Source organism: Notolepis coatsorum (assembly GCF_963971535.1).
Source record: "Notolepis coatsorum genome assembly, chromosome: 12".
Classification (NCBI taxonomy): Eukaryota; Metazoa; Chordata; class Actinopteri; order Aulopiformes; family Paralepididae; genus Notolepis; species Notolepis coatsorum.
This window is the reverse complement of record NC_140176.1, coordinates 83,557,252-83,583,758: the sequence shown is the minus strand read 5'-3', so window position 1 is coordinate 83,583,758 and position 26,507 is coordinate 83,557,252. Positions and strand designations below refer to the sequence as shown.

The 26,507-nt window shown below is 42.8% G+C and overlaps 1 protein-coding gene across 1 annotated transcript in view; it reads right to left on the bottom strand.

Annotated features, from left to right (window-relative positions):
- The window catches only part of arfgef1 (ADP-ribosylation factor guanine nucleotide-exchange factor 1 (brefeldin A-inhibited)), a 154,746-nt gene extending 128,782 nt beyond the window's left edge, over positions 1 to 25,964 (bottom strand). The window contains 1 exon segment of the mRNA XM_084325711.1: positions 25,630 to 25,964. Within this exon segment, the coding sequence (XP_084181837.1) occupies positions 25,630 to 25,753 (124 nt within the window). The 5' untranslated portion in view covers positions 25,754 to 25,964.
- Positions 25,965 to 26,507: the final 543 nt, after the last annotated feature.

Below are 26,507 nucleotides of genomic sequence, written 5' to 3'. Positions count from 1 at the left end.
GTCGCGTGCTGTTGTTCGCCCCCATGTCAGACCGCACCGATATCCGAAAGCGACGACTCTACATGCAATTATTTTCATCCACTCATGTGTTTTTGTAAGTTTGTCTACGTTGTCAAGCCGGCTGCCGGTGGCAGGAGTTTGTACAGTAGGTCTGCGCGCAGTCAGTGGTCTGTCCACTTCCCCTAGATGGGCGGCATCTTCTAGAAAACGAGTGTTCATTGGAGGAGCTTAGAGCGCATCTGTACAACGATGATGTTCATTGGTTATGGTCTGATTATTATGTGGCGCAAATGGGAGGAATCAAGGGGGGAGTCAGAGTTCGGTTTGTGTCAGTGAGCGAATCAGCAGATTGCAGAATGATTTTTTTGTTTTGTTTTGTAATTACTAGTACTCGCCAGACTGGCGAGTGCTCTTCATGAATTACTCGCCAAACGTAAAAAATACTCGCAATTGGCGAGTAAAGTGGCCTAATTTCCTCCCCTGTTGACAGTGTTGTGAAGAAGGCACGACAACGCCTCTACTTCCTCAGGCGCCTAAGGAAGTTCCAAGTCAGTCAGAAGATCCTTAAGAACTTCTACTCATGTACAATAGAGAGCATCCTGACTGGCAATATCACCTCCTGGTTTGGGAATAGCACCGCACAAGACCGAAGCAGACTACAGAGAGTGGCACGTTCAGCCGAACGCACAATTGGAGGGGGGCTTCCCACTCTCCAAGACATTTACAACAAGCGGTGCAGGGGTAAGGCTAAGAGAATTATTAAGGACTCCAGCCACCCAAACAACTGCCTCTTTGAACTGCTGCGGTCAGGCAAGCGATACCGGAGTCTCATGGCAAGCACAGAAAGACTCAGAAGAAGCTTCTATCCCCAGGCCATCAGGTTGCTCAACGAACAATAACACTATGCAACAACCATCAAATGCACTCACAACACAACACACACAACACACACATCCATACGCACACACTCACTTTAAACAAACAACACACTGCAGCACCCACTCTCCACACTTTAGAACACCTAGACACACTTTATATTTATTGGTAAAGGATTTGCACTACAACCCATACCTCAGTACACCTTACTGTAAATTGTACCTCATCCCATTTCTGCTTTGCACTATAGAGTATTGTATATTAGTATATTGCATAGTATATTGTATATTGTACGGTAACTCAGTTACTCTATTCTGCATCGAACATTGTACATATGTATATACTGAACACTGTGTCTACGTATGTGACTTCTATTTTTACTTCTATTTTTACATGCTATACTATTTCATTTTATTTTATACTTATCTTTTATCTAGCACAGTCTCTGGAGCGTAACAGAAAGAAGCATTTTGTATAAAAGTATTCTGTACTTCTGTATGACAACTATTAAAGAAACTTGAAACTTGAAAAACATCCCACACATACGTACACACACTGGGGGGTTGGGGGTCAGCCTCACACTCTGTTTCCATCACCTGAGCTTTGTGCCGGAGACTCCCGCAGTGTCATTTCCATTTCAAACAGCTCCCATCCCATCTGCATCTGCCTCCAACCATTCTAAACACAGCGTCCAGCTCAACACCACTCCACTGCCCATCTGTCTCTCTATTATAAAAGGTATAATAGCTCTACGACTATTATTATAACATATAAATATATTATATATAATTATAATACAGGTATAATAGGTCTATGACTATACCATAATAGAGTATATAATTATAATAACACAGGTATAAATCAAATTTCAAATCAAATTTATTTATAGGGCCCAACAACACACGTTAATGTCCCCATGGGCCGTACAGATCTTCTTTAAACAAGTCAAGAAGAAAACATAACAATAAGTCAAGAACAGAACAAGAACACCATAAGGTGCAAACATTTTTAGATGGATGCAAATAAATGAAAGAATGCAAGCACTCCCAGACATACCCCACGCGAAGGTAAGGAAAAACTCACTAAAACCTAACAATAGGGAAAAAAAGCTCCACAGGCAGTGTGGAGGAGAGAAACCTTAGAAGGGCCATTCAAGGGGGGGATCTCCCTTCTTAGATGTTGGTGATAGTAGTGTTGCAGACGGACAGTTGGTAAGCATGCACTCATGTGTGTAGTGGAACACAGATGAGTGCATGCAATAGCAACTGTACATTTTGAAAAATTAAAGATAGAGCTAATAGCGATAGCAACTGAACATTTTGAAAGATTAAAGATAGAGCTGATAGCAATCTATTTGAGGCACAGGGGTGGCGCAAAGAGGGTCACGTCCTCCCCGTCTTAGTCAAGGGACATTTAACACTCCGGTATAATAGCTCTACAACTATAACATAATAATATATTAGATAGAATTATGATAACATGGGGGCGCCAGGGTGGCGAACCCGGACCCGGCGACCTTTGCCTAATGTCTTCCCCCTCTATCTCCCATACTTACTCTCTCTCTCTGCCGGACTGGCCGGAGAAAACCAATAAAAAATCTACCAAAAACATAATAAAAATAAATAAAATTATGATAACGCAGGTGTAATAGCTCTATGACTATAACAAGGAGGACATGTGTCATTCTCGAAGACACTCTGATGTCACGAGACCGCCGCCATCTTGGTATAGGGGGACCATACGGATTTCTACCATCAAATCCATGATGCATTGAGCTCCGTTTTAATTACATGTTTTATCACATTCTTGTTCATTTCATAACATTTTCATACGATTTGTTTTGAAAATATTGAGGCCAACATGGCATTTCACTATTTCGAAAGCCTTTCTGGTGATTCTAAGGCGAGATATGAGTCAAAGAAACTCCCCCTGATTACCACGACCACAACATCAGAGCGAGTTAGCCGAACGTTAGCCACCAGCCACTTTTTCCTCTGTGATGGTATAAAACTTCCGATTTGGATTTCTGTTTTTGTCATTAGTATAACGCGTAACACAGCAGCTATTTGGCATTGTGAAGGACTGAAGAAAAGTCTGCTTGATTGTCTTTAATTTGCTGCTTTAACTATCCGTTTCTCCACTAAATAGTGTACACAATGTACCAGGCGGGGCAGTTTCCCCCCACGCTGCAGTTGCGTAGCAATAACAGACAGGAAGTTGACTTCGAGAATATATGAAGCTAACTCATCTTACACAAAGTGCAATGTCTGTGGGTCACCACTAGTGGCAGAGTGAGCGGCTAACCATGAATGACTGAGTGAATGAACGTTTGAGTGATTTAGTGACATTGCCAGTTATAGAGGTGCATTGCATCTTAAAAAAGAATAACACTTTGAGTTTCTCCTTCTCACTTGAGTCAATGGTCACACAGAGATAGCCTAGATATTATTTTCCTGAAAACAATAGCACCTATAAAAAACTTTCCATCCACGGGAGCATCCAGTGCTTCTCATTATAATCTGTGTAGGCCGTTATATGGAAGAGAAGCAGCATCACGTTCAAGAGTTTTGTGCCAACAGTGAACCATGACGAGTGGCTAGTGTGAGATGTCAAAAAGCAAGGGATCCACGATCATATCAGCGACCCTAATCGGTATCGGACAATATTGGCGATTTTCTTTTATTTATCGCCATTGGCCCTGTGAATGAATGTGGCCGATTAAAGCCGTAATAACTTACTCAGTCGGTGGATCCGGTTAATACAATTTATTAACTCGGATTGAAAATACCAAATACAATTTACTCAGAGATATATGGCTTGAATGGCTCCCACCAAACAACTAGCTATTGGAATCTGGAAGAAGAGAGCAATTTCCCTGGAGAAATTGGGGAGGAGACAATTTCTAGGAGGAGACGAGTCCCAGGAGGAGACGAGTCCTGTTATCCTCCATAGCCCAATGACCAAAATCGGACAGGTACTGTATACTGTATAGCAGCGAACATATATCAGCTGATGATAGTGATTTGCAGCAACATTCTGCCCCCCCCCCCCCCCCCCCAATCACAATAATAACAAAGCCCTCTCTCTGGAGCCTTTCGTGAACCATTATTAGGCGCATGGAGTTGAGATGTGAGGAGTTATGTGAGCAATCTGAGGCTGGATCTTTTTACGTTAATCATGAAAGATTGATCCTTACAGCAGTATATTAAAAAAAGGTCAAGAAGAAGATAGACTATTTTGAATGAAATAGCTCCATGACAATATTGCATTACAAGATAAAGATGTAAAAATGATGTTGAATCTCATTCGAATTTGTACTGGGAAACCAAATACCGCCAACTACCATTATTATACCATCAAAACGAAGACAAATATAGTGATGTGATGTTTTGGACATATCGCCGCAACCTCAGTCTCTCTAATGAACACGGATAAACAGGAGATCAGCTCCTACTAACACCCTGCAAAGACTCTGACCTCTGACCCCTGACCGCCTCCATTGTCTAGGCTCCAAGGAAAGGCTGCATAGCAGTAATTACATTTGGAGAGGAGGCAGGAAAATACTGCCAGGGGTTGTCTGGGCTACCTAACCGTGTGTGTGTGTGTGTGTGTGTGTGCGTGTGCGTGTGTGTGTGTGTGTGTGTGTGTGCGTGTATGTGTGTGTGCGTGTGTGTGTGTGTGCATGTACTAAACCAGCCTACTCACCCACACTTGTATATGCCGCCCTCCGTCTAATCATTATATCTAACTCCCTAAGGTAAAGACTAAGACTAGCCAGTCACTCACGACGCACTCTGCCTCCACGTGGCCTTGATCATTCCGCTGGTGAATCTTTATTATTCTTTTTTTCTTTTTACAGTTGACATGAGAGTTGGCACCCTGCCCCAATCCTCTGAATTGCATTTTCCCCTCTTCTCTTCCAAAATGTTTTTTATTATTGTGAAGAGCTTATGTGGCACCAGACCATGAAGATTAATAGCTAGGAGATGGAGAGGGGGGAAATGTGTGCTGTGTGTGTGAGGCTGCATCCTCCTAAACTCGTTGAGCCAAAGTACCCTCTCTCATCAAACCAAGGGCCTGCCTTACTTCCCAGTGCTCGGGGGGCTGGGGGGGGCGTGACTTTCTGTGTGGAGATTGCCTGTTCTCCCTGTGTTCGCGTTGGGTTTTCTCTCCCGGTTCTCCCGTTTCCTCCTACACCATGAAAATAAATGCATGCAAGGTACACTCCTGTCATTGCCCCTTGACCAAGGTACACTCCTGTCATTGCCCATTGACCAAGGTACACTCCTGTCATTGCCCATTGACCAAGGTACACCCCTGTCATTGCCCCTTGACCAAGGTACACCCCTGTCATTGCCCCTTGACCAAAGTACACTTCTGTCATTTCCCCTTGACCAAGGTACACTCCTGTCATTGCCCCTTGACCAAGGTACACCCCTGTCATTGCCCCTTGACCAAGGTACACCCCTGTCATTGCCCCTTGACCAAGGTACACTCCTGTCATTGCCCCTTGACCAAGGCACTGGCATTAGAACTGCTGTTGGTCCCTGGGGTGCCGGCCTATGGATGCCCACAGCTACCTAAATAGTTAGGATGGGTTAAATGCAGAGGACAAAATCCATACAATGTGCTTGGCTAATAATGAGATTCTAATTCCAACTCTTAATTCAGACTCTTCGTGGTGTGCCTGCAGGTCCAAACTGGCAGAGAATCTCTCCTAGTCCTCTGCCTTTGTTTCTCCTTCAACTCCTCATCCTTTCACAAGTAATTTATCAGCTCTCCTCAGAAGAACACAGAGGCTAGAGGGGAAGAAATGGAGAAAAGAGAGACAGAGAGACAGATGGAGAGAGATAGAGAGTAGGGAGAGAGTAGGGATGGGAATAGAGAACCGGTTCACGTTGGGAGCCGGTTCCTAATTGTCCGATTCCTGGAATCGCATGCCTCCGTGACTATCGATTCCTCTTATCGATGCCATGTTTTTCCGACAGTTGCGCATTTTAAAACAATAACGTTAGCGCCACGCATGCAGCCATAGCATACTATTCCTTGACTAGGAAAACCTAAATGAAAACTAATGCTTTCACTGTATAAATATTCTCCCATTTCATCCATTTTAGATGATCACAATAGACTGAGGCTGCAGCTAGTGGTTCTCGCACACCTCAGGAAAATCCTTTCATGCTAGCACAGCGGGGTAAACTGACTCAGGAAAAGGTGAACGAGTGTCACCGAGCAGTCACAAAATTTGTAAGGGCTAGAAATATCAAGTTGGGGGTGCGCCCGGGTAGCGCAGCGGAGTAAGCACTGTCTACCACCACAGAGCCAGTGGGATCGAATCCGGCTGTGGTGCCTCCGGCTTGGCCGACTGTCTATACTAACACAATTGGCAGTGTTAGCGGGTGGGAAGCCGGCCTGGGTGGGTCCTGGTCGTTGTAAACAGCGACTCCTACAGTTCGGTCGAGGCGCCTGCACAGCAAGGGAAGGATCTGGGAGAGGTAGTGTGACCTTCCACATGTTACACTCTCCCAGTGAGAGTCCGCGCTGCCAGGTGAAAAGAAGCGTGGGCTGGCTAGTGGCTAGTGGCTACACATGTGTCGGAGGAAGCATGTGATAGTCTCCGCCCTCCCAGACCGACGGTAGGGGGTACAGTGCGCAACGACCAGGAAGGGGATTGGGAATTGGCATAACGACTAACATTGGGATGGGAGAAAAAAGCGGAAAAAGGGGGAAAAAGATAATTCAAAAAAAGAAAAAAAATATTCAAGTTGCATGTTGTTATTCTAACCAGCTTAGTTCTGTTGCATTTCCAATTTATTTATTTAAATTATAAATGTATCAGGAATCGATAAGGGAATCGATAAAGAATCGGATCGATAAACAGAATCAATAATACACGATACACTGCCGATACCGATTTGGTTTTGTTATAGCAGCTGGCAGTATTATACTGTAGGTCTAACACAGGCATTCTCAAAGTCCAGACTCCGGTCCAGATCCGGACCGAATCACAACTGTCTCTGGACTCTGAGCAAATTATACTTTTCATATTGTGGCAGATATCATCCCCCGTCCCGAGGTGAAGGTGTTCATTGTGTACTGGACCCTAGACTGGCTGAGAAACCCCCTTGTGTACTGACCCTGGACCGGAAGACGAACTTAGTATTGAACAATCCCTTCTTTTGTACGAGAGCCTGATATGTGTTTTGACCCTGGAGTCATTGGATTACCCTATTGCCCATTGGACTTGTGCTGTTAAACAATAAATATAATTTATTTATTGAAATTATGCTTGTGTGGACATTGAAATTGTTTGTTTTGGTCTGTGTCGAGCTTGAACACCAGGCTCGTCACAATATGCATTATCTGCGAGACATCGCCACAAGTCAAAATTCTCCGCTATCTCTACTGCAAGCAGCGTCTATGCATGTCCGACTGCTGCACTGTCTGTGTGTGTGTCTGACTACTCTGCTTTGGTCCAATCACATTCCCCCACCCACAGTATGTGAATCAGAGGCTGAGTAGGACGGGTCTTCACGGCATGCTTGTTGTCTCTTGTAGACCTGGGAGAGTGTAGCGGGGCTCGCTCAATAGTAGTCCGTCGTCTCGACTACATTTAATGGCTGGTCGCCCAGCCCTATGAATTCCATTACTTTTCTTGTGATCGCCTTAGCCTTCTGACTATCACGGTTATACACGCGGGTGCTCTCTAAAGTGGTTGGCGTTAGCGGCCGTTTTGGTTCTTTCTCTGCCTTTTTCTTTGTACTCTCTGCGGTCGGCTTAACAAACTCTCCATGCTCCTCTGGGTGATGGGACTTAAAGTGTCTTATTTGTTGTGTTGAAACTTTTTACATTGCTTCCCCCACAAGGTATTTTATCCTGGCACACATTGCAGATGGCATTTGTTGCATCTGTCTCAGACACTTTGTAATAATTCCACACCGCCGACATGTTTTAGGTTAGTTAACATGCGAAAATGACACCGACTCCGCTGAGAATTGGCTCATGTTTTTCACGTCATAGATCGGTTTTCGCAATCGGTGACTAGAAACTAAAGCATTATCGGAATTGCCCAATCTCATATTTATACTGAATATCAGCCGATACCGATCGCTGGCCGATCGATCAGGGCATCCTTAATAGAGAGAGTGAGGGGGGAAAAGGGGGGGTTCATTCTGGTCCTGTCATCTGTTTGCGGTTGTGGAATATGTAATCTATCACCTGTCCCCGGACTGAACGAGGCGTCGGAAATCATGTATTATTTATGAAAATATCAGGGTAACAAAAAAACTAAAAAAACAGCTATGAAATGCTGACTGTTCATCATCTGGAATAATACTGTATTATGTAGGTACATATAATACAAGGAGATTGGTTATCACTGGTAAATCCAATAGGAGTGTGTGTCTTTACACTGTAAAAGATGAAGCATGTGTATGTGTCTTTACACTGTAAAAGATGAAGCATGTGTATGGGTATTTACACTGTAAAATATGAAGCATGTGTATGTGTCTTTACACTGTAAAAGATGAAGCATGTGTATGTGTCTTTACACTGTAAAAGATGAAGCATGTGTATGTGTCTTTATACTGTAAAAGATGAAGCATGTGTGTGTGTGTGTGTCTTTACACTGTAAAGGATGAAGCATACATGTGTCTTTACACTGTAAAAGATGAAGCATGTGTGTGTCTTTACACTGTAAAAGATGAAGCATGTGTATGGGTCTTTACACTGTAAAAGATGAAGCATGTGTGTGTGTCTTTACACTGTAAAAGATGAAGCATGTGTATGGGTCTTTACACTGTAAAAGATGAAGCATGTGTATGGGTCTTTATACTGTAAAAGATGAAGCATGTGTGTGGGTCTTTACACTGTAAAAGATGAAGCATGTGTATGGGTCTTTATACTGTAAAAGACGATGCATGTGTATTTATTTATACTGTAAAAGATGAAGCATGTGTGTGGGTCTTTACACTGTAAAAGATTAAGAATGTGTATGGGTCTTTACACTGTAAAAGATGAAGCACGTGTGTGGGTCTTTACACTGTAAAAGATGAAGCATGTGTGTGGGTCTTTATACTGTAAAAGATGATGCATGTGTGTGGGTCTTTACACTGTAAAAGATGATGCATGTGTGTGGGTCTTTACACTGTAAAAGATGATGCATGTGTATGTGTCTTTACACTGTAAAAGATGAAGAATGTATAGATGTAGCAGTACTGTCTATCTGTATGTCATGTGTGTGTCATATGATGAATTGAAAATGGAGGACCCTGATGGAAACAAGACGAAAGTCTTTCTCAGGTCTGCATCCTCTTAACAATTGTATGTATTGAGCTGTACTGTACTGTACCCATTCTGCAATCTGTTAATAAACTTTTCAATCAATCAATCAATCAGCATGTGTGTGGGTCTTTATACTGTAAAAGATGATGCATGTGTATTTGTCTTTACACCGTAAAAGTTAAATGTTAAATTGTAGACTGATCAAGTGTAACTTGATATAGCACAATAGCACAAATGCTCAATAGAAGCCAATGTTGGAAAGTACATGCAAGTGCTTGACATAAATGCACTAACCAAACAAACATTGGCCAAATACATCTACAGGAATGGCATTTGTGTTTCCCCCCAAAAGTAGACATCATTGCAAGTAGAGTCAAAGTACGCAGATCAGATGCATGTTTTGAGTCTTGTGATATGGTTTCAACTTTCTCATGACCATAAAACTACAGATCATTGGCCAAGATACAGTAAGCCGGGCAGAAAGAATCACGCTAACGTACACGCTTTATATCAATCTAGGATCTAATCCAGCGGTTCTCAAACTACGGGTTGCGACCCAAAGTGGGGTTGTGGCTAGGTGACAGTGGGGTCGCACATTGGCAAGTACATTTTCTTTTAAACATTTCTGGCAACATATTTTGGCTAAATATGCCTTGTTTTATAAATGTGTATTGATAACATATAGTGCTGTAATTAAATACTCTAATAAATATGCATGATCAAGTTCAACAACGTGTGCTTTTATTTTGATATTCCTTAATTCCATGTTGAAATGACGTGATACATTAAGTGTGGGGTCGCCAAAAAAAATCCTAAATAAAATGGGGTCGTGGTATAAAAAAGTTTGAGAACCCCTGATCTAATCTATTGAATTGCCGAGGTAATTGTGATGAATTTACATTTTTAAATCGTGACCCCCGAGAAGTTGAAGTTGAATTGAATCATGAGCTTCCCAAAGATTCCCACACCTAAAAGAACCACCTGCGTCCAAATGGTTTTTTTCCCTCTCCTTATTTCTGTCAAATATGGAATATTGGAATACATTTGAAAAAAAACAGAAACAGAATATCCTAAGTTAAACGCTTAGTATTCAGTGACAATGCACATCATATTGGCCCAGCCCTCAGCTCCTGCTAATTTGTCGGAAGAAGAAGTGGTGGTGTATGTCCTTCTGGGAATCGAAAAAATAAATAAAAACGCAATTAACAAATGTGATCAATTACAGTGCTTACCATGGGGGTGTCGTGTGTTGGCTATGGCCCTGCTTATCATGGAGGAGCATGTGTTCACCGTGCTTAACGACCCAATGTGTGCCGGTCCTCTGCTCCAGCAGTGACAGGCCTCCAGCAGCTCTGCCAAACCTAAAGATAAGAGGGACTGTGCGTGCGGACGGAGGATTTAAGAGGTTTGTTCACATGAGTGTCTGGCTGTATCTATAGTCCAGACTTACTTCACCATAGCCAATACTGTATAAAACTAAAACATGGTGTTTCCAGATGTCTATTCCAAGTCGTGGGTTGGGAGAAGGTCTGTGTTGTTTCACTAGGAAGGCTTCTGATGTCTCTTGCCTGACAAACTTTAAAATCGTACGTTCCCATTTCTGCGGGGTGGAGATTTACTACTGTGTTGCCAGATTCCTAACCTTGCACGGTGGTGTTAAAATCTATCCATCTTGAAAGGTTCCTTTGTAGACATATCTGATACACAGAGAGGGTCTGTGTGCACCACCCCCCCCCCCTCCCCGACACATGAATAATATATGCCGATATCCAAGAAAATTGTTCTGTAAAGCTTCGGAGTAAAAGTAATGGAACACAGCGATTTTCTTTTCTTTTTCGAATTGCTAGCAATTTTGAAGATGAGTTTTCTCAAGCCTCCTGGGGCCATAATCACTTCCTCTCCTGAGACTGCGACCTGGCTGGCGAGACGCACAATCAAATTACCCACGTTTTTCTAACAAGTACACTGACAATCTTGCACAACATCGCAACAGCCTTTTAATGTACATACAATTTACAATGTGTGACGGACACTTTTTCTGAACCCCTTTGTAAATCTGTCTATTTTTCACTCCTTTCAAATAAATGAATAAATAAAAAACAAAAAACAAGACCAAAATACCCCCAAACAAAACAGAACGATTTCTCTTTCAACCGGAGGATCAAAATGGATTTAAATATGCACCCATCAAGACGTATCCAGAATTGGTGCATGTAATGACATCATCCAGGGGCGACGTTTTATGAACATGGTTCATTCAATGAAAGTTTAGCAAACAAACATAATTCAGTCGATCCAATACATTGAGTCATAACAAACTGATTTACAACAAAAACAGAGCAATTTACTTTTACAGAAGGTATGCCTATACTACATCTTAACAACAACGACGGGAGAATGTCGGCTTAAGCCCATTGTAGACAACATACTTAACTGTGATATTATCAACAATCAGAAAAGTTGGTTCACAGACACCTCGATACATAGTTATTCATTTGATTGTGATTTTAGATTGTTCACAGTCCAAACCTGCTGGTATAGGTTAGCTTATGACCAGTGTATAGAAACAATAACAGCAATCTCTCTTGCTCTAGGAGCATAGCCTTAAAACTAAAAATATAACACTATATACATACAAAGATAGCTTATCTACAGTTTTATCAGTTAGTTAGCCCCCTTGACAAAATACCACTGAGCTTACCGAAAGCTTTAGATACAGTGGTGTGTTTTCTCTCAAGCGGTGTGTGTGAGCTGTATGTATTCACAGTCTAGTGTTAAGTGTGTGTGAGCTGAGCAGGAGACATGAGGAATGCAGTATAGTAGTACATTTCACGCTGCCGTGGCCTCTGCCTGCTCTGACCCCCAGATCATACACCCTAAGGATATAGGTAATAACAACGTGTGCATTGCCGTCAGCTATGCTTGGATGAAGTTCACAACTTAGAAGGAACACGCCAACTTTTTGGGAAATTAGCTTATTTGCCATCTACCCTGGAGTTAGACAAGCAGATGCATACCCTTTTCTTCTCTGTGCATGCATTAGGTTTAGGGAAGAGCCGCACCGTTAGCCTAGCTTAGCGTCATTCACTGGAAGTAGGTGTGCCAGTGTAGCCTAGTTCCCAACAGTCACGAAATACACTCCATATACAACCACTTGGTAAATACACAGGTCACAACATGTTTACAGGAAAGTTTTGGCGTTGTATTACGTTGGAAACTAGGCTACACTGGCACAACTACTTCCAGTGAATGACGCTAAGCTCGGCTAACGGTGCGGCTGTTCCCTAAGCCTAATGCATGCACAGAGAAGAAAAGGGTATGTATCTGCTTGTCTAACTCCAGGGTAGATGGCAAATAAGCTAATTTCCCAAAAATGTGGCGTGTTCCTTTAAAAGGGGCACTTGATCCAAAAAGAACAACACAGATTTATTTCTCAAAGTATCTCTCTCTCTGTGTAGACCCCAAATATGTGTGGCTCGATGAGAAATTTACATTTCAATTCTGTGTGGACAACCTTGCCTCCAAGTTGCGACAGAAAATTGTCTTCCTATACAGAAACAGAACCAGCTTTCCTTTGATTAGTAGGAAGAGAGTTGTCGAAGCAGTTTTCTTATCAGTCCTGGACTACGGTGATGTAATTTATAGGCCTGCTGCTGCGGCCTCAACCCTTAAATCCTTGGACTGTGTCCTGTATGAGAAGGTTGGTTGGTCCTCACTCCTCGCTGATGGAGAGGTGCAACAAACACTGGTATTTGTTCATTTTTAAAGGCCCTTATTGGTAAGCTACCTCCTTATACTACATCATTATTCAAATGGAATTTTGGTACCTATGGATTATGAAACCCGTTCTAGTGACTGGCTGGTCCTTAAGGTCCCTTGAGTTTGTTCGGAACAGGGTAAATCTGCATTTTGTTGTGATGCCCCTAGCTCATGGAATGAACTCCAACAGTCCTTAAAGCTTGAGATTCTCCCCTATGTTGCAGTTTAAAACCTTGATCTCCAACCAGTCAATCAAGTTGTACATGTTTTAATTGATTGTTATACTTGAGTTACTAGTCTTATTGTTGTGATTTGATATGCCTTTTTTTTTTGCTTAACTCTGTATGTACACTCAACGTGACGTAAATAAGGGAAACCTCAGTTGCCTTTAGAGTTTAAATAAAGGTTTGAAATTAGAGCTGCCGCGATTACCGCATTATCGCTGTTACATCACGCCCACCGCAGAGTTAGGCTGAATACCGCATCACCGCTGTTTTTTTATAATAATAATAAAGTACCCTGCTCTCGTTGGGCTTGCAGCTCTGCAGATATACCCTACTCCTCTGTCGAGGTTCCAAGCGACCCTATTGGGTACCAGAAAAGTCACGTGAAACACTGCAGACCACTGATTGGTCAGAAGAGAGACGCGTCACACGTTGGAGCGTCCTGCAGTGTGTTACCACCAATCGGCAAGCACGTATTAGTTTTTTACGTCCTGAATGTCAGCCATTGATCAGAGCTCACAACACGGCTAATAACGTTAGCTTTAGCTCCCCGCCGGAGTGGATTACCATCGCTCCTCAGGAGTACTAAACGAGGCATAATGATTTTACTGCAACGAATGTTATAATAAAAGCCCTTTGTTCTATACACTTGTCTGATTGAAAACTTTATTAACAGACCGCAGAATGGGCACGACTCAGCACGCTCTGAGCAAAGAAAGGAACTGAGATATGAATCGAGTAATGCTTGCCTTGCTATGGTCCGGTAAATACGCTGATGTTATTGAACGTGTAACGTTAATGCCACAAAACGAATGCCTTTGTTAATCATAAGTAGTAACTTTATAATAATAATAAGAAGAAAGAGTCGGGGGGGGGGGGGGGGACCACCGGGCGCTACCAGCCTACCACCCCTGCCCGCGACACCAAGTGAACGGCGCACGACCAGAGGGGAGACTTCGAATCCGTGTTTCACTTTCAATAACGAATGCGTGCTTGCCGAATCCCAAACAATATTCATGCTGTAAAGTCATCCTCTAAAGATAGACATTTAGACTAGAGGCAGGCTATATGCTATAAAGAGTAGACTACTAAAAAAAAAATTAAAAAATGCATTCAAACTTTTTTTTTTGTGTGTGTGCGGTAATAACCGCGGCGGTAGGAAATATTTCGCAAATTTGTGCGGTAAGGAAAACATCAATACCGCGGCAGCTATATTTGAAATGAATGAAAAATATGAATATGAATTTGGGAAAGCAGATATTAATATTCATTTGATGAGCTCCATTGACGCAGCACACACTTTGCCTAGGCGCACCATTTGTTCTCCATCAAAAACTACCTGTAGGACTGCCATCAAAACTACCTGTAGGACTGCCATCAAAACTACCTGTAGGACTGCCGTCAAAACTACCTGTAGGACTCAGACTGCCGTCAAAACTACCTGTAGGACTGCCATCAAAACTACCTGTAGGACTGCCATCAAAACTACCTGTAGGACTGCCATCAAAACTACCTGTAGGACTGCCATCAAAACTACCTGTAGGACTGCCATCAAAACTACCTGTAGGACTGCCGTCAAAACTACCTGTAGGACTGCCGTCAAAACTACCTGTAGGACTGCCATCAAAACTACCTGTAGGACTGCCATCAAAACTACCTGTGGTTTCTTTGTTTGGACCCACGGAAATATCAGTAATCAAATCAGACAAAGAAAAAGGCTGGAGTTCTCTCTTGTATCTCGGCTCCTCCATGAGAGCAAGGTCTCCCCTACATTTTCAAAAGCCTAGAGAAAGCTCGTCTTAAATCTTCATCATGAGTTATGCATGTGAAATTAATTATATTTATCGAATGTGTGTGTGCGCTCCTTTGGAGACCTATTTCAGAACCACGCACAGCGCGCTCCCTGTCTCTCATCTCCGTTACTACACTAAGAGCAGCCTTTAGTACTTATGCCAATTATTAGATGTAATTTATCTGTTCTCAAAAGGTTGTCATGAGATGTCATGGGTTGTCCTGGAATTACAAATGCAGTTACTGGTAAATGGACATACTGAATATTATAAAAAAAATTGTGCTGTCAGGCGATTCAAAAAATGTATCTAATTAATTACAGGATTTGTAATTAATTAATCTAATTAATCGCATTTTAATCGCATTACCATTTTATGCCTCATATTCTATAATCATATTTCAAATTGCATGTGTCCGGATGGCAGAATTCAGTACTGTATCTACAAAACCTTCTGTTTAATCATCTTCCATCTATTAATTTGCTTAGATTTTTCAGGTCTGGTCAATTTGAGCATGGTGTTATTCACAGTCAAAGATAAAAAAAAATTTATTGATATTCTCATTTGGTTCATTACAATTTACTCAAAATAAAATGTTCATTCAATCAATCACCGCGCAGATTGATTGATTGAATGAAAATGTTATTAACAGATTGCAGAATGGGTACAATACAGTACGGCTCAATACACACAATTGTTAAGGGAATGCAGACCAGAGAAAGACTTTCGTCTTGTTTACATCAGGGTCCCCCATTTTCAATTCATAATGAATTGTAAGTAAGGGTGCAACTTGCACCGTGCAATCCATTCTTTGTGGATCTAGCCCACAGTATTTCTGACACTGGGAATACATTCCCTGAGATTCATAGATGTCCCTAGAATCAGATACCAAGAACATGCAAATGCAATCAAAAGTTAGGGGGCGCACTGAAATTATGGCAAGGGTTATTAGCCCCCTAACTTTTGATTGCAAAGTCTGACATTGACCCCCTTTTCAGGAGTTGACCTAGAGCCCACCAAGGTCATGCATATAAAGTTTGGTCAATGTCAGACCTTGCAATACACTGTAAGGCACTGTAAGGCTACGGATCTGCCTCACTTCCAGTGATGAAGCTAAGCTATGCTAACGGAGCGTCTATTCCCAAAGCTAAATGCACGCACAGAGACAAAAAAGGTATGTATCTTCTTGTCTAACTCCAGGGAAGATGTTAAATAAGTTAATTTCCCAAAATGTTGGAGTTCCCCTTTAATTTTTTTTTTTATTTATTTTTTTTATAAACTAAATCCTCAATTTGAATAACGTGATTCATCTGATTAAATGAGTCCTTTTCTTTTATTAAATCAACTTTCTTTAATGAATATAACTCATCAGTTTCGTCAACATAAATAATCCAATAAGGGCATAATATTATAATATTAGTGTAGCCTAATCTTTAACTGCAACTGTGAAGAAACCCCCCATTGGTTAACACTTTAATCGCCGGAAACGCCGTAACTTGTCATTCCCCGCCATGCTCATTCTGCCGAAGACGCCGTAACACGTCTTTGATTATCAATATTTCAAAAATCTGTGATCGAAATCATATTTCTCCCCCGGGGACCTGAGATATACTGCTGAGCTCCACTCAACTCTCTAACGGTTCAAGAGCGCCATCTGGTGGCCGATCGGCAGATCGCCCAACAGGAAGTCATGTGGATGAAGTGGTGCTCACCCATATTTCGTCCGGGCACTCGCTATCATTAGCAGGACTCCATCTTGACACAATGGATGTCGATCGGTTGCAAATAACTCGACAAACAACATGATTTGGACGTATATACTATTATACAACCTGGAAATGGATCGGGTATTTCTACATCCCATAATATGAATATCTCTGCTCCACGCTCATCGCCCAACGGCGCGAGGAAGATACGGTAAGATCCAGCGTTATTTTCCAACGTGTTCTTTACTAACTGCTCTGATGATCATATCACCCACACTAGATGAATGATATAACGTTGCCCACGGAATTATAAACGACCCCCCGCCCATCCGGTCAACATCAGATCATACGTAGTAACTCCTAGAAGCACATCCAGTTGAAATTTTTTATCTTGCACAGATTCCTACCAAACTGTATTTGATCATCAATATAATGCATTTAGGGCTATAAATCAAGTTCTGGAGAAAGCTACAGAAAACGATAAAAACATACTTATACTTTAGACCGTATTTTAGTATGAATATGTGAATGAAAAAGTATAACGTTGCTACACCCTGAACAATAGATATAGGACATTGAATGGGCCATAATAATGTAAATTTAGCAATACAATTTAAAAAGTTATAGCCCTGCAAAGAAGGGGAACTTCTCCATAGACAAATAGAGATGGCGAGGGATGGTAAATTATGAATTTAACCATGGCGATCAAAGTGTTAAAACAGATTGAATAAGACACACACAAAAAGTTTTTTAAAAAAATACGTTTTTTTTTATTAAAAATTAAAAATTCTAATGTTGATTTAGAATTCGAATGTCAACATTATGATCGAAGCTTCGAAGCTTCGAAGCATTCGGTACAGCCCTAGTCGCGTCCCTGACAAAGACAGGCAGGAGCACTTGGATTGGTCCCCGGGGCGCGGTACCTCGCCGACGCCCTATCTGCTCCCGGCTGCCCTTGGGGGGGGAAGGACGGGATGGGTCAAACGCGAGACTCAATCGCATCGGCGAGTGGCGACCCAAAAATGCATGCGTGTGTGTTCCTGTGTGTGTGTGCCGCCCATTGCATGAGTGTCCTGCATGCCGAATAAAGACGTCTAAAAAGTCCTGCATTATAAGTATCATTTGAAGGCAGACATGATGGTCATGGGGTGATATCCGCTCGTCCTTCCTCGTGTATGGAAAACAGCCCATGAATTTCATATTTAGGATTTTTATCATTCTTACCGGTATGTATGATAATCTTGAACATGGGCCAATTTATATTTGTGGATGTGTGAGAATTTTTTTAAGAGTAGTTTCTGATGCTCATATCTATTAGATTAGATTAAACTGTATTGTCAAAGAACAAAAGCTTATACTGTAGGCAGCCTATTAGTCTTTTAGCAGGGGACAAAAGGTGGAGTGTGCACAAAGGCCTGCTGTTAACTCTTAACAAAATGGGTGCTAAATAGCAATAGCAGCAAGTGATTATTTGGCTCATAATCTATAAAAAAAATTTAAAAATAAAACAGGCAAAAAAGTTAATGTATGTTATGTTCAATGTCCCCCAGTTAAAAACTCAACTTAGTTTACTTAAAAATAATAATAAAGAGAGAGAGCACAAGTACAGATAAGTATACAAGTATAGTGTGAGGAGGTATAAATATTCATAATTAATTAATTATATGTCAATATTAATTGGACCCATCTCAAACCCTGCCCTCTTTTCTTGATCCTCCAATCACAGCTGTCGCTTACCTATGACTTCCTCGCGAGGTAAGCGACAGCTGTGATTGGAGGATCAAGAAAAGGGGCAGGGTTTGAGATAGGTCAAAATATTAGGTTAGAAAATACATTTGCTGGATTTAATGTGACTGTTTAATCTAATGTTAATTTGTTAAACTGATTACATCTGTTCCCATCTTGTATTGTACAATGATTGTTGCAAACAAAAAAGAAAATAAAGAAAAAGTAAGAAATAATGGTATGATGGGGCTAGGGTGGTATGATGGATGAATGTTATGATGAATTGAAAATGGGGGACCCTGATGTAAACAAGACGAAAGTCTCTCTCTGGTCTGCATCCCCTTAACAATTGTGTGTATTGAGCTGTACTGTATTGTACCCATTCTGCAATCTGTTAATAACATTTTCAATCAATCAATCAATCAATGGGGGGTGGGATGGTATGATGGGGCTGGGATGTTATGATGGGGGTGGGATGGTATGATGGGGCTAGGATGGTATGATGGGGCTGGGATGTTATGATGGGGGGTGGGATGTTATGATGGGGGGTGGGATGTTATGATGGGGGGTGGGATGGTATGATGGGGGGTGGGATGGTATGATGGGGCTGGGATGGTTTGATGGGGGGTGGGATGGTATGATGGGGCTGGGATGGTATGATGGGGCTGGGATGGTATGATGGGGGGTGGGATGGTATGATGGGGCTGGGATGGTATGATGGGGCTAGGGTGGCATGATGGAGGGGTGATATAATGGGGGGGCTGGGATAATATGATGGGGGATATGATATTCTCTAGGACAGCAGACAGGAACTAGAGGCTCATAAACTCTTCTCTGTGATGTCTCCTCAAGGGGCTGACAGGATTACATAAATCGTTGGGTATACTGGGTCATCCAGTTGTGTTGACAATGACATGCAGCACCACTACTGTACTGAAGGTACTTCTGAGTTCCTCAGCCTCTGTACTCAGGCTGAGCTGCATTCAAATCATGGCTATAGGTCAGGGGTTGGCAAACTTTTTTATACCACAACCCCATTTTATTTAGGATTTTTTTTGGTGACCCCACACTTAATGCATCGCGTAATTTCAACGTGGAATTAAGGAATATCAAAATAAAAGCACACGTTGTTGAACTTGATCATGCATATTTATTAGAAAATTATATTACAGCACTATGTTATCAATACACATTTATAAAACTAGGCATATTTAGCCAAAATATGTTACCAGAATTTTTTTTTTTTTACTTGCCAATACGCTACCCCACTGTCACCTACCCACGACCCCACTTTGGGTCGCGAGTCGACCCGTAGTTTGAAAGCCGCTGCTATAGGTGATATGGGGGAAAGAATATTATGTTATTGAGAAGGGCTTTTTTCTATAACTATATGCAAGTCACCATATCTGCTTAGGTACGGATGGTCAGATGTTAGATAATACAATCAGTGTTCATCATCATCATATCGGATATCATAGCAGTGTAATGCACACTATTATGCAGAGCTGTCTCTACGTGTGTATGTCACAGCCTGCACAATAGAGCTGTCACTACACATGTACGTCACAGCCTGTAAAACAGAGCTGTATCTACGCCTGTACTGTACGTCACAGCCTGCAAAACAGCTCTGCCCAAAATGCCTTATAACTGTACCAAACATCCACGACCAAATTAGTTTGAAAGAAAATGCAGTAATAACCAGAATATTAAGCTTGTCTGTACATACTGTATATGGGTGATCAGAAAAGTTAACGGACTATCTTTTTCTGTGTAAGGAAACCATATCTTTATGGCTGTGTTCATCGTCACTTCCATGGACACCATGAATAAACAAGGCTGTGCACAGACACCTTGAAATGAAATAATATTAAAGAAAATATTCAACTCAGTTTCAGTTCTTATTTACAAAAGATATTTCAAAATATGTGGGAAACAATAATATGGTTACATATTCATTCAATATGTTATGGGAAATTGCTAGTATAGGTAGCAGCGGTTAATTTTACCATATTACCCAACCCTAATTCAAATGTTTTATCTATCTATTAAAGGTATCAATCAGCACACAATATAGCCATAATATTGCACATCACAACTGCCTGTCTCTGCATACCACACACCCCTGTGTTGGTATGGTTAGTTAGTTACATAAAATCCATTCAGATGGGCGGCTAGGTGGTGTAGTGGGCAAGGCGCTCGCCACCAATGCAGGAGACGCTGGGTTCGAGCCCAGCTCTCCGCATTGCTATCAGCTTGGCTGGTCGTTCATACTAACACAATTGGCAGTGTTAGGGGTGGGAAAGCTGATGGGTGGGGATCGGATGTTGTGGACAGCGACTCCTACAGGTCGGTTGGTGCGCCTGCGCAGCAGAATCAGGAAGCGATGGGGGCGGCGTGTCCCTCCCACGCAGACCCCCGCCGCTGAGAGATCGCGCTGTGCAGGTGAAAAGATGCGACGGCTGCTTCCTCGAGTACCGGAGGGGACACGTGATGTAAGGCTTCGTCCACATTGCAGCCGGCTTGTGGGAGGCATGGCCTAACAGCGTTTGAGACAGGGGAGGGTAGAATTGGACTATACGAAATTGGGATGGGAGAAAAAAATATAAAATGGGAGAAAAAAGTAGATCAAACAAAATAAAATCCATTCAGTGACCATATCAACACGCCCACTGCTCCTCTCCCCACATCACCGACTGATTTAACTGTGAACACTATACAGACACTGCTATGACTTCACCGTCACTTCCACTACGATTATTTGCAATATTTGCATCAATGCACGTTATATACCACTACACTGTGCAATACTGTTACTCTGTCACCTGTGCCTTATTTTTATACTTTATTTTATCTTTTTGCAGGGCAGTCAGTTAGATGTGCTGGTGAGCAACAACCCCCCCCCCCCCCCCCCCCCCCCCCCCCCCTTCCTGTAGACTCACTTCTGCCATAACTCAAGTGGGTGCCGCCTACAGAGGTTCTCAGATGACTCTTCCGTCGTAAGTTGCATCACAGACGACACTGATGACGAGTACAGAGCCCTGGTAGAAAGCTTTGTAGGGTGCAGCGACAGCAACCACATCCAACTCAACGTTAACAAGACCAAGGAGCTGGTGGTGGTGGACTATCGGAGACGAGGCAACAACAAACTGAACAAGCTGGTGAGGAAGTTGAGCTGGTCAAACTAGAGGTGGTGGCAGAGGGGAGAATAATAAGGAGGCTGGCCGCTATCCTGGAGAACCCCTCCCACGCCCTCTATGAGGAGCTAGCCAAGATGAGGAGCATGTTCAGCCACAGGCACCACTAACTAACCGCCTCAGCCAGTCCTTCGTACCAGTGGCCATCAGGCTCCACGACAGTGGGCAAGGACCACTTTAGTTTTTCATTGTACGGTGTAACTGTGCATATCTGACAAATAAATATCTTGAATTTTGAATATGGTTAAATCATTCCACATGTTTGTTTTTATTGTATTACATTGTCCTATATCTTTACCTACACTGCTAGTAGCTAGTACAAGGGAGGAATTCCATTGTCTTTTACCTAACCTTAGAACACCCACACACACTCAAAATGTCCGACTAATCCTGCTCTCTAATCAAACCCAAGGGAGATGTGTGCAGTCCTTCAGCCACTGTCCTCGGCTAACCTCTCACAATGAGTGCCGGTTTCCCAAAGTCTGTTCTAAAGACAACCCGGGGAGAGAAAAGGAATTACACACTAATTATAATTTTACAAGCTATCAAAGCAAGTCTGGGCAAACAAATAAATAGCCTACGGGTTTGGCCTTTTCACACACTGCTGCTCATTTCCTACAGGCAGTAACAGTCAATGGTAGAGAGAGGGGCTTCCTGGTAGCTCTATGGTATCATACAGGCAGTAACAGTCAATGTTAGAGAGAGGGGCTTCCTGGTAGCTCTATGGTATCATACAGGCAGTAACAGTCAATGTTAGAGAGACAGGCTTCCTGGTAGCTCTATGGTATCATACAGGCAGTAACAGTCAATGTTAGAGAGAGGGGCTTCCTGGTAGCTCTATGGTATCATACAGGCAGTAACAGTCAATGGTAGAGAGAGGGGCTTCCTGGTAGCTCTATGGTATCATACAGGCAGTAACAGTCAATGTTAGAGAGAGGGGCTTCCTGGTAGCTCTATGGTATCATACAGGCAGTAACAGTCAATGTTAGAGAGAGGGGCTTCCTGGTAGCTCTATGGTATCATACAGGCAGTAACAGTCAATGTTAGAGAGAGGGGCTTCCTGGTAGCTCTATGGTATCATACAGGCAGTAACAGTCAATGTTAGAGAGAGGGGCTTCCTGGTAGCTCTATGGTATCATACAGGCAGTAACAGTCAATGTTAGAGAGAGGGGCTTCCTGGTAGCTCTATGGTATCATACAGGCAGTAACAGTCAATGTTAGAGAGAGGGGCTTCCTGGTAGCTCTATGGTATCATACAGGCAGTAACAGTCAATGTTAGAGAGAGGGGCTTCCTGGTAGCTCTATGGTATCATACAGGCAGTAACAGTCAATGTTAGAGAGACAGGCTTCCTGGTAGCTCTATGGTATCATACAGGCAGTAACAGTCAATGTTAGAGAGAGGGGCTTCCTGGTAGCTCTATGGTATCATACAGGCAGTAACAGTCAATGGTAGAGAGAGGGGCTTCCTGGTAGCTCTATGGTATCATACAGGCAGTAACAGTCAATGTTAGAGAGAGGGGCTTCCTGGTAGCTCTATGGTATCATACAGGCAGTAACAGTCAATGTTAGAGAGAGGGGCTTCCTGGTAGCTCTATGGTATCATACAGGCAGTAACAGTCAATGTTAGAGAGAGGGGCTTCCTGGTAGCTCTATGGTATCATACAGGCAGTAACAGTCAATGTTAGAGAGAGGGGCTTCCTGGTAGCTCTATGGTATCATACAGGCAGTAACAGTCAATGTTAGAGAGAGGGGCTTCCTGGTAGCTCTATGGTATCATACAGGCAGTAACAGTCAATGTTAGAGAGAGGGGCTTCCTGGTAGCTCTATGGTATCATACAGGCAGTAACAGTCAATGTTAGAGAGAGGGGCTTCCTGGTAGCTCTATGGTATCATACAGGCAGTAACAGTCAATGTTAGAGAGAGGGGCTTCCTGGTAGCTCTATGGTATCATACAGGCAGTAACAGTCAATGTTAGAGAGACGGGCTTCCTGGTAGCTCTATGGTATCATACAGGCAGTAACAGTCAATGGTAGAGAGAGGGGCTTCCTGGTAGCTCTATGGTATCATACAGGCAGTAACAGTCAATGTTAGAGAGAGGGGCTTCCTGGTAGCTCTATGGTATCATACAGGCAGTAACAGTCAATGTTAGAGAGAGGGGCTTCCTGGTAGCTCTATGGTATCATACAGGCAGTAACAGTCAATGGTAGAGAGAGGGGCTTCCTGGTAGCTCTATGGTATCATACAGGCAGTAACAGTCAATGGTAGAGAGAGGGGCTTCCTGGTAGCTCTATGGTATCATACAGGCAGTAACAGTCAATGGTAGAGAGAGGGGCTTCCTGGTAGCTCTATGGTATCATACAGGCAGTAACAGTCAATGTTAGAGAGAGGGGCTTCCTGGTAGCTCTATGGTATCATACAGGCAGTAACAGTCAATGGTAGAGAGAGGGGCTTCCTGGTAGCTCTATGGTATCATACAGGCAGTAACAGTCAATGTTAGAGAGAGGGGCTTCCTGGTAGCTCTATGGTATCATACAGGCAGTAACAGTCAATGTTAGAGAGAGGGGCTTCCTGGTAGCTCTATGGTATCATACAGGCAGTAACAGTCAATGGTAGAGAGGGGCTTCCTGGTAGCTCTATGGTATCATACAGGCAGTAACAGTCAATGTTAGAGAGAGGGGCTTCCTGGTAGCTCTATGGTATCATACAGGCAGTAACAGTCAATGTTAGAGAGAGGGGCTTCCTGGTAGCTCTACATTCTACAACATGGAGTCATTGTTTCTCTGACAGAGTCAAATTACTATTACAGAATCCCAACTTGTTCCAAAACCACACACTGCCAAAAGTCTCTGGGACGCATATCACACTTAAACACACCCCTAGCTGTGTTGAGATAACATCGAACTAGTCATCGCAAAATATAAACAGCTCTGACCTTTTTAACTAGTAGAGAATACAGTAAACACTGTCTCTTTTGTGTTCAAATAATAACGTAGGTATAGCATAGGTTTCACTATGAATTGAAAATGGGGGACCCTGATGTAAACAAGACAAACGTCTTTCTCTGGTCTGCATCCCCTTAACAATTGTGTGTATTGAGCCGTACTGTATTTGTACCCATTCTGCAATCTGTTAAATAAAGTTTCCATTCATTCATTCAGCCACTCCTACAGCTTAAGTAGGCTAGCCAATAAGAACAAGAGCATTTACAATGGGGACGCATTTCTCAAAATGCACCTGCTATCTACTGAGGATGGGACGGGCAGATAGCGGTCTCTCGGATGGGTGGAGGAGGGGATGAGGACCAGATAGGGTCTTCTTCAGACATTCATTCATGCTATTAGACTGACAGTGCAGTATTGTGTCCGCCACTCCCTCCCACACGGGGTAGAGCTACAGAACAGTCACTATTATTTTTTACCAGGAAGTCCCATTGAGATATAAGATCTATTTTGCAACAAGGGAGACCTGGCCAAGATCGATGACACTGACAGCAATAACATTTGCGATATATAATAGCAGACAGCATCAGACTATTAGTACACTACTACTAACAACAGGAAGCGACACAAACAAACATCGCACCTGCCTGTATGCGTTTACAACAAAAGGGAGCTACGGTTTATTATAATAAATAATAATTTTAAACAAAAATAACAATCACTGTTGTTGACGGGCCTGTCGGAAGTCTCCAGAACATTCGTGGCCCGTCCTTAATAATAACTGAACGCTGGTCATAGCCTCCAATACTACAACAAAACAACTTTCTTTCTTGTGTGTCTTGTTTGGAAATGCTTTGTAGTTAATAAAGCAGCCCAGCCCTTTTCATTTGCACCATTTCCGTATGTCACCCAGCATTATTGATCGTATTATTTTAATTATTACGCGTGCACACTTCGCGTTTGTTTGATTGTTTATAAAACAACACGGTGGCAGAATAATAAGAGGATGTCGAGGTGACACATTGTAGCAGGAGAGAGAGGGAGAGGGGGGATAATAAAAGTGTGTGACGTGTTCAGATCAATGACACAACAAGACTGCAACAATGTAACAACAACAACAACGAACAACTCACCTAACGCCACCTCACAGGCTTTGCGCAGTTGAGAATGGTGAGCTTTCTTCACCTCCTTGTCGGCCAGGATCTTCTCCAGAGCCCGGGTCAGGAACATGTTCTTCGTCTTCTTGCCCTCATACATGTCGTCGCACCGCCGGGAGGACTGGACCGGGAGGGAGGTGGTGTTAATGTAGCTCCTACCTGTCCCGTAAGAAGGGCTGAAGCCCCGCGTTGGATATATTCCTTTTTAGAAATGTCAGTCGTCGTCGGCCCGTACCCCTAACAGATACAAACATATAAATAAACACATAAGGTGTGGGGTAAGTCCCTCAGATTTCCATTAGCGACCTGTCTGCGCCATGTTGTTGGAAGGAGGAAACGACGTCATGCTGCACGTTAAAACGGCCGCAGTGAGGCAGCAGTAGCTCTGGGTGAGCCAGGCAGAGGTCCGTGTGGTGTGTGGGTGAAGTGACGAGAGAGGGGGGGCGGGGGGAGTGGGGGAGAGAGAGAGAGGGGGTGGGGGAGAGAGGGGGGAGTGAGAGAGGGAGGGGGGAGAGTTAATGGTTGTAGTTCTTCTGCACACACACACATGTGTTCAAACTCACGAACCATACGAATATTGTAGTTCTCCAGTACAATTATGTAGATTCACGAGCCATACAAAGATAGTGCACGTATGAATGAATGAAAACTTTATTTAACAGATTGCAGAATGGGTACAATACAGTACTGTTACGCGTGCAGGTAAGCCCAATAGTGGAGGAAATAGAGAGAATGGGTTGCTCTTTCTTCGAGGTGTCTTTTAATATAAGAACACTGAGCAAAAGGGATACCAGGAAAAGACGCCGAGCGTCAACTGAGAGAAAGGTAGATAACAGCAGATAAATATACAACGA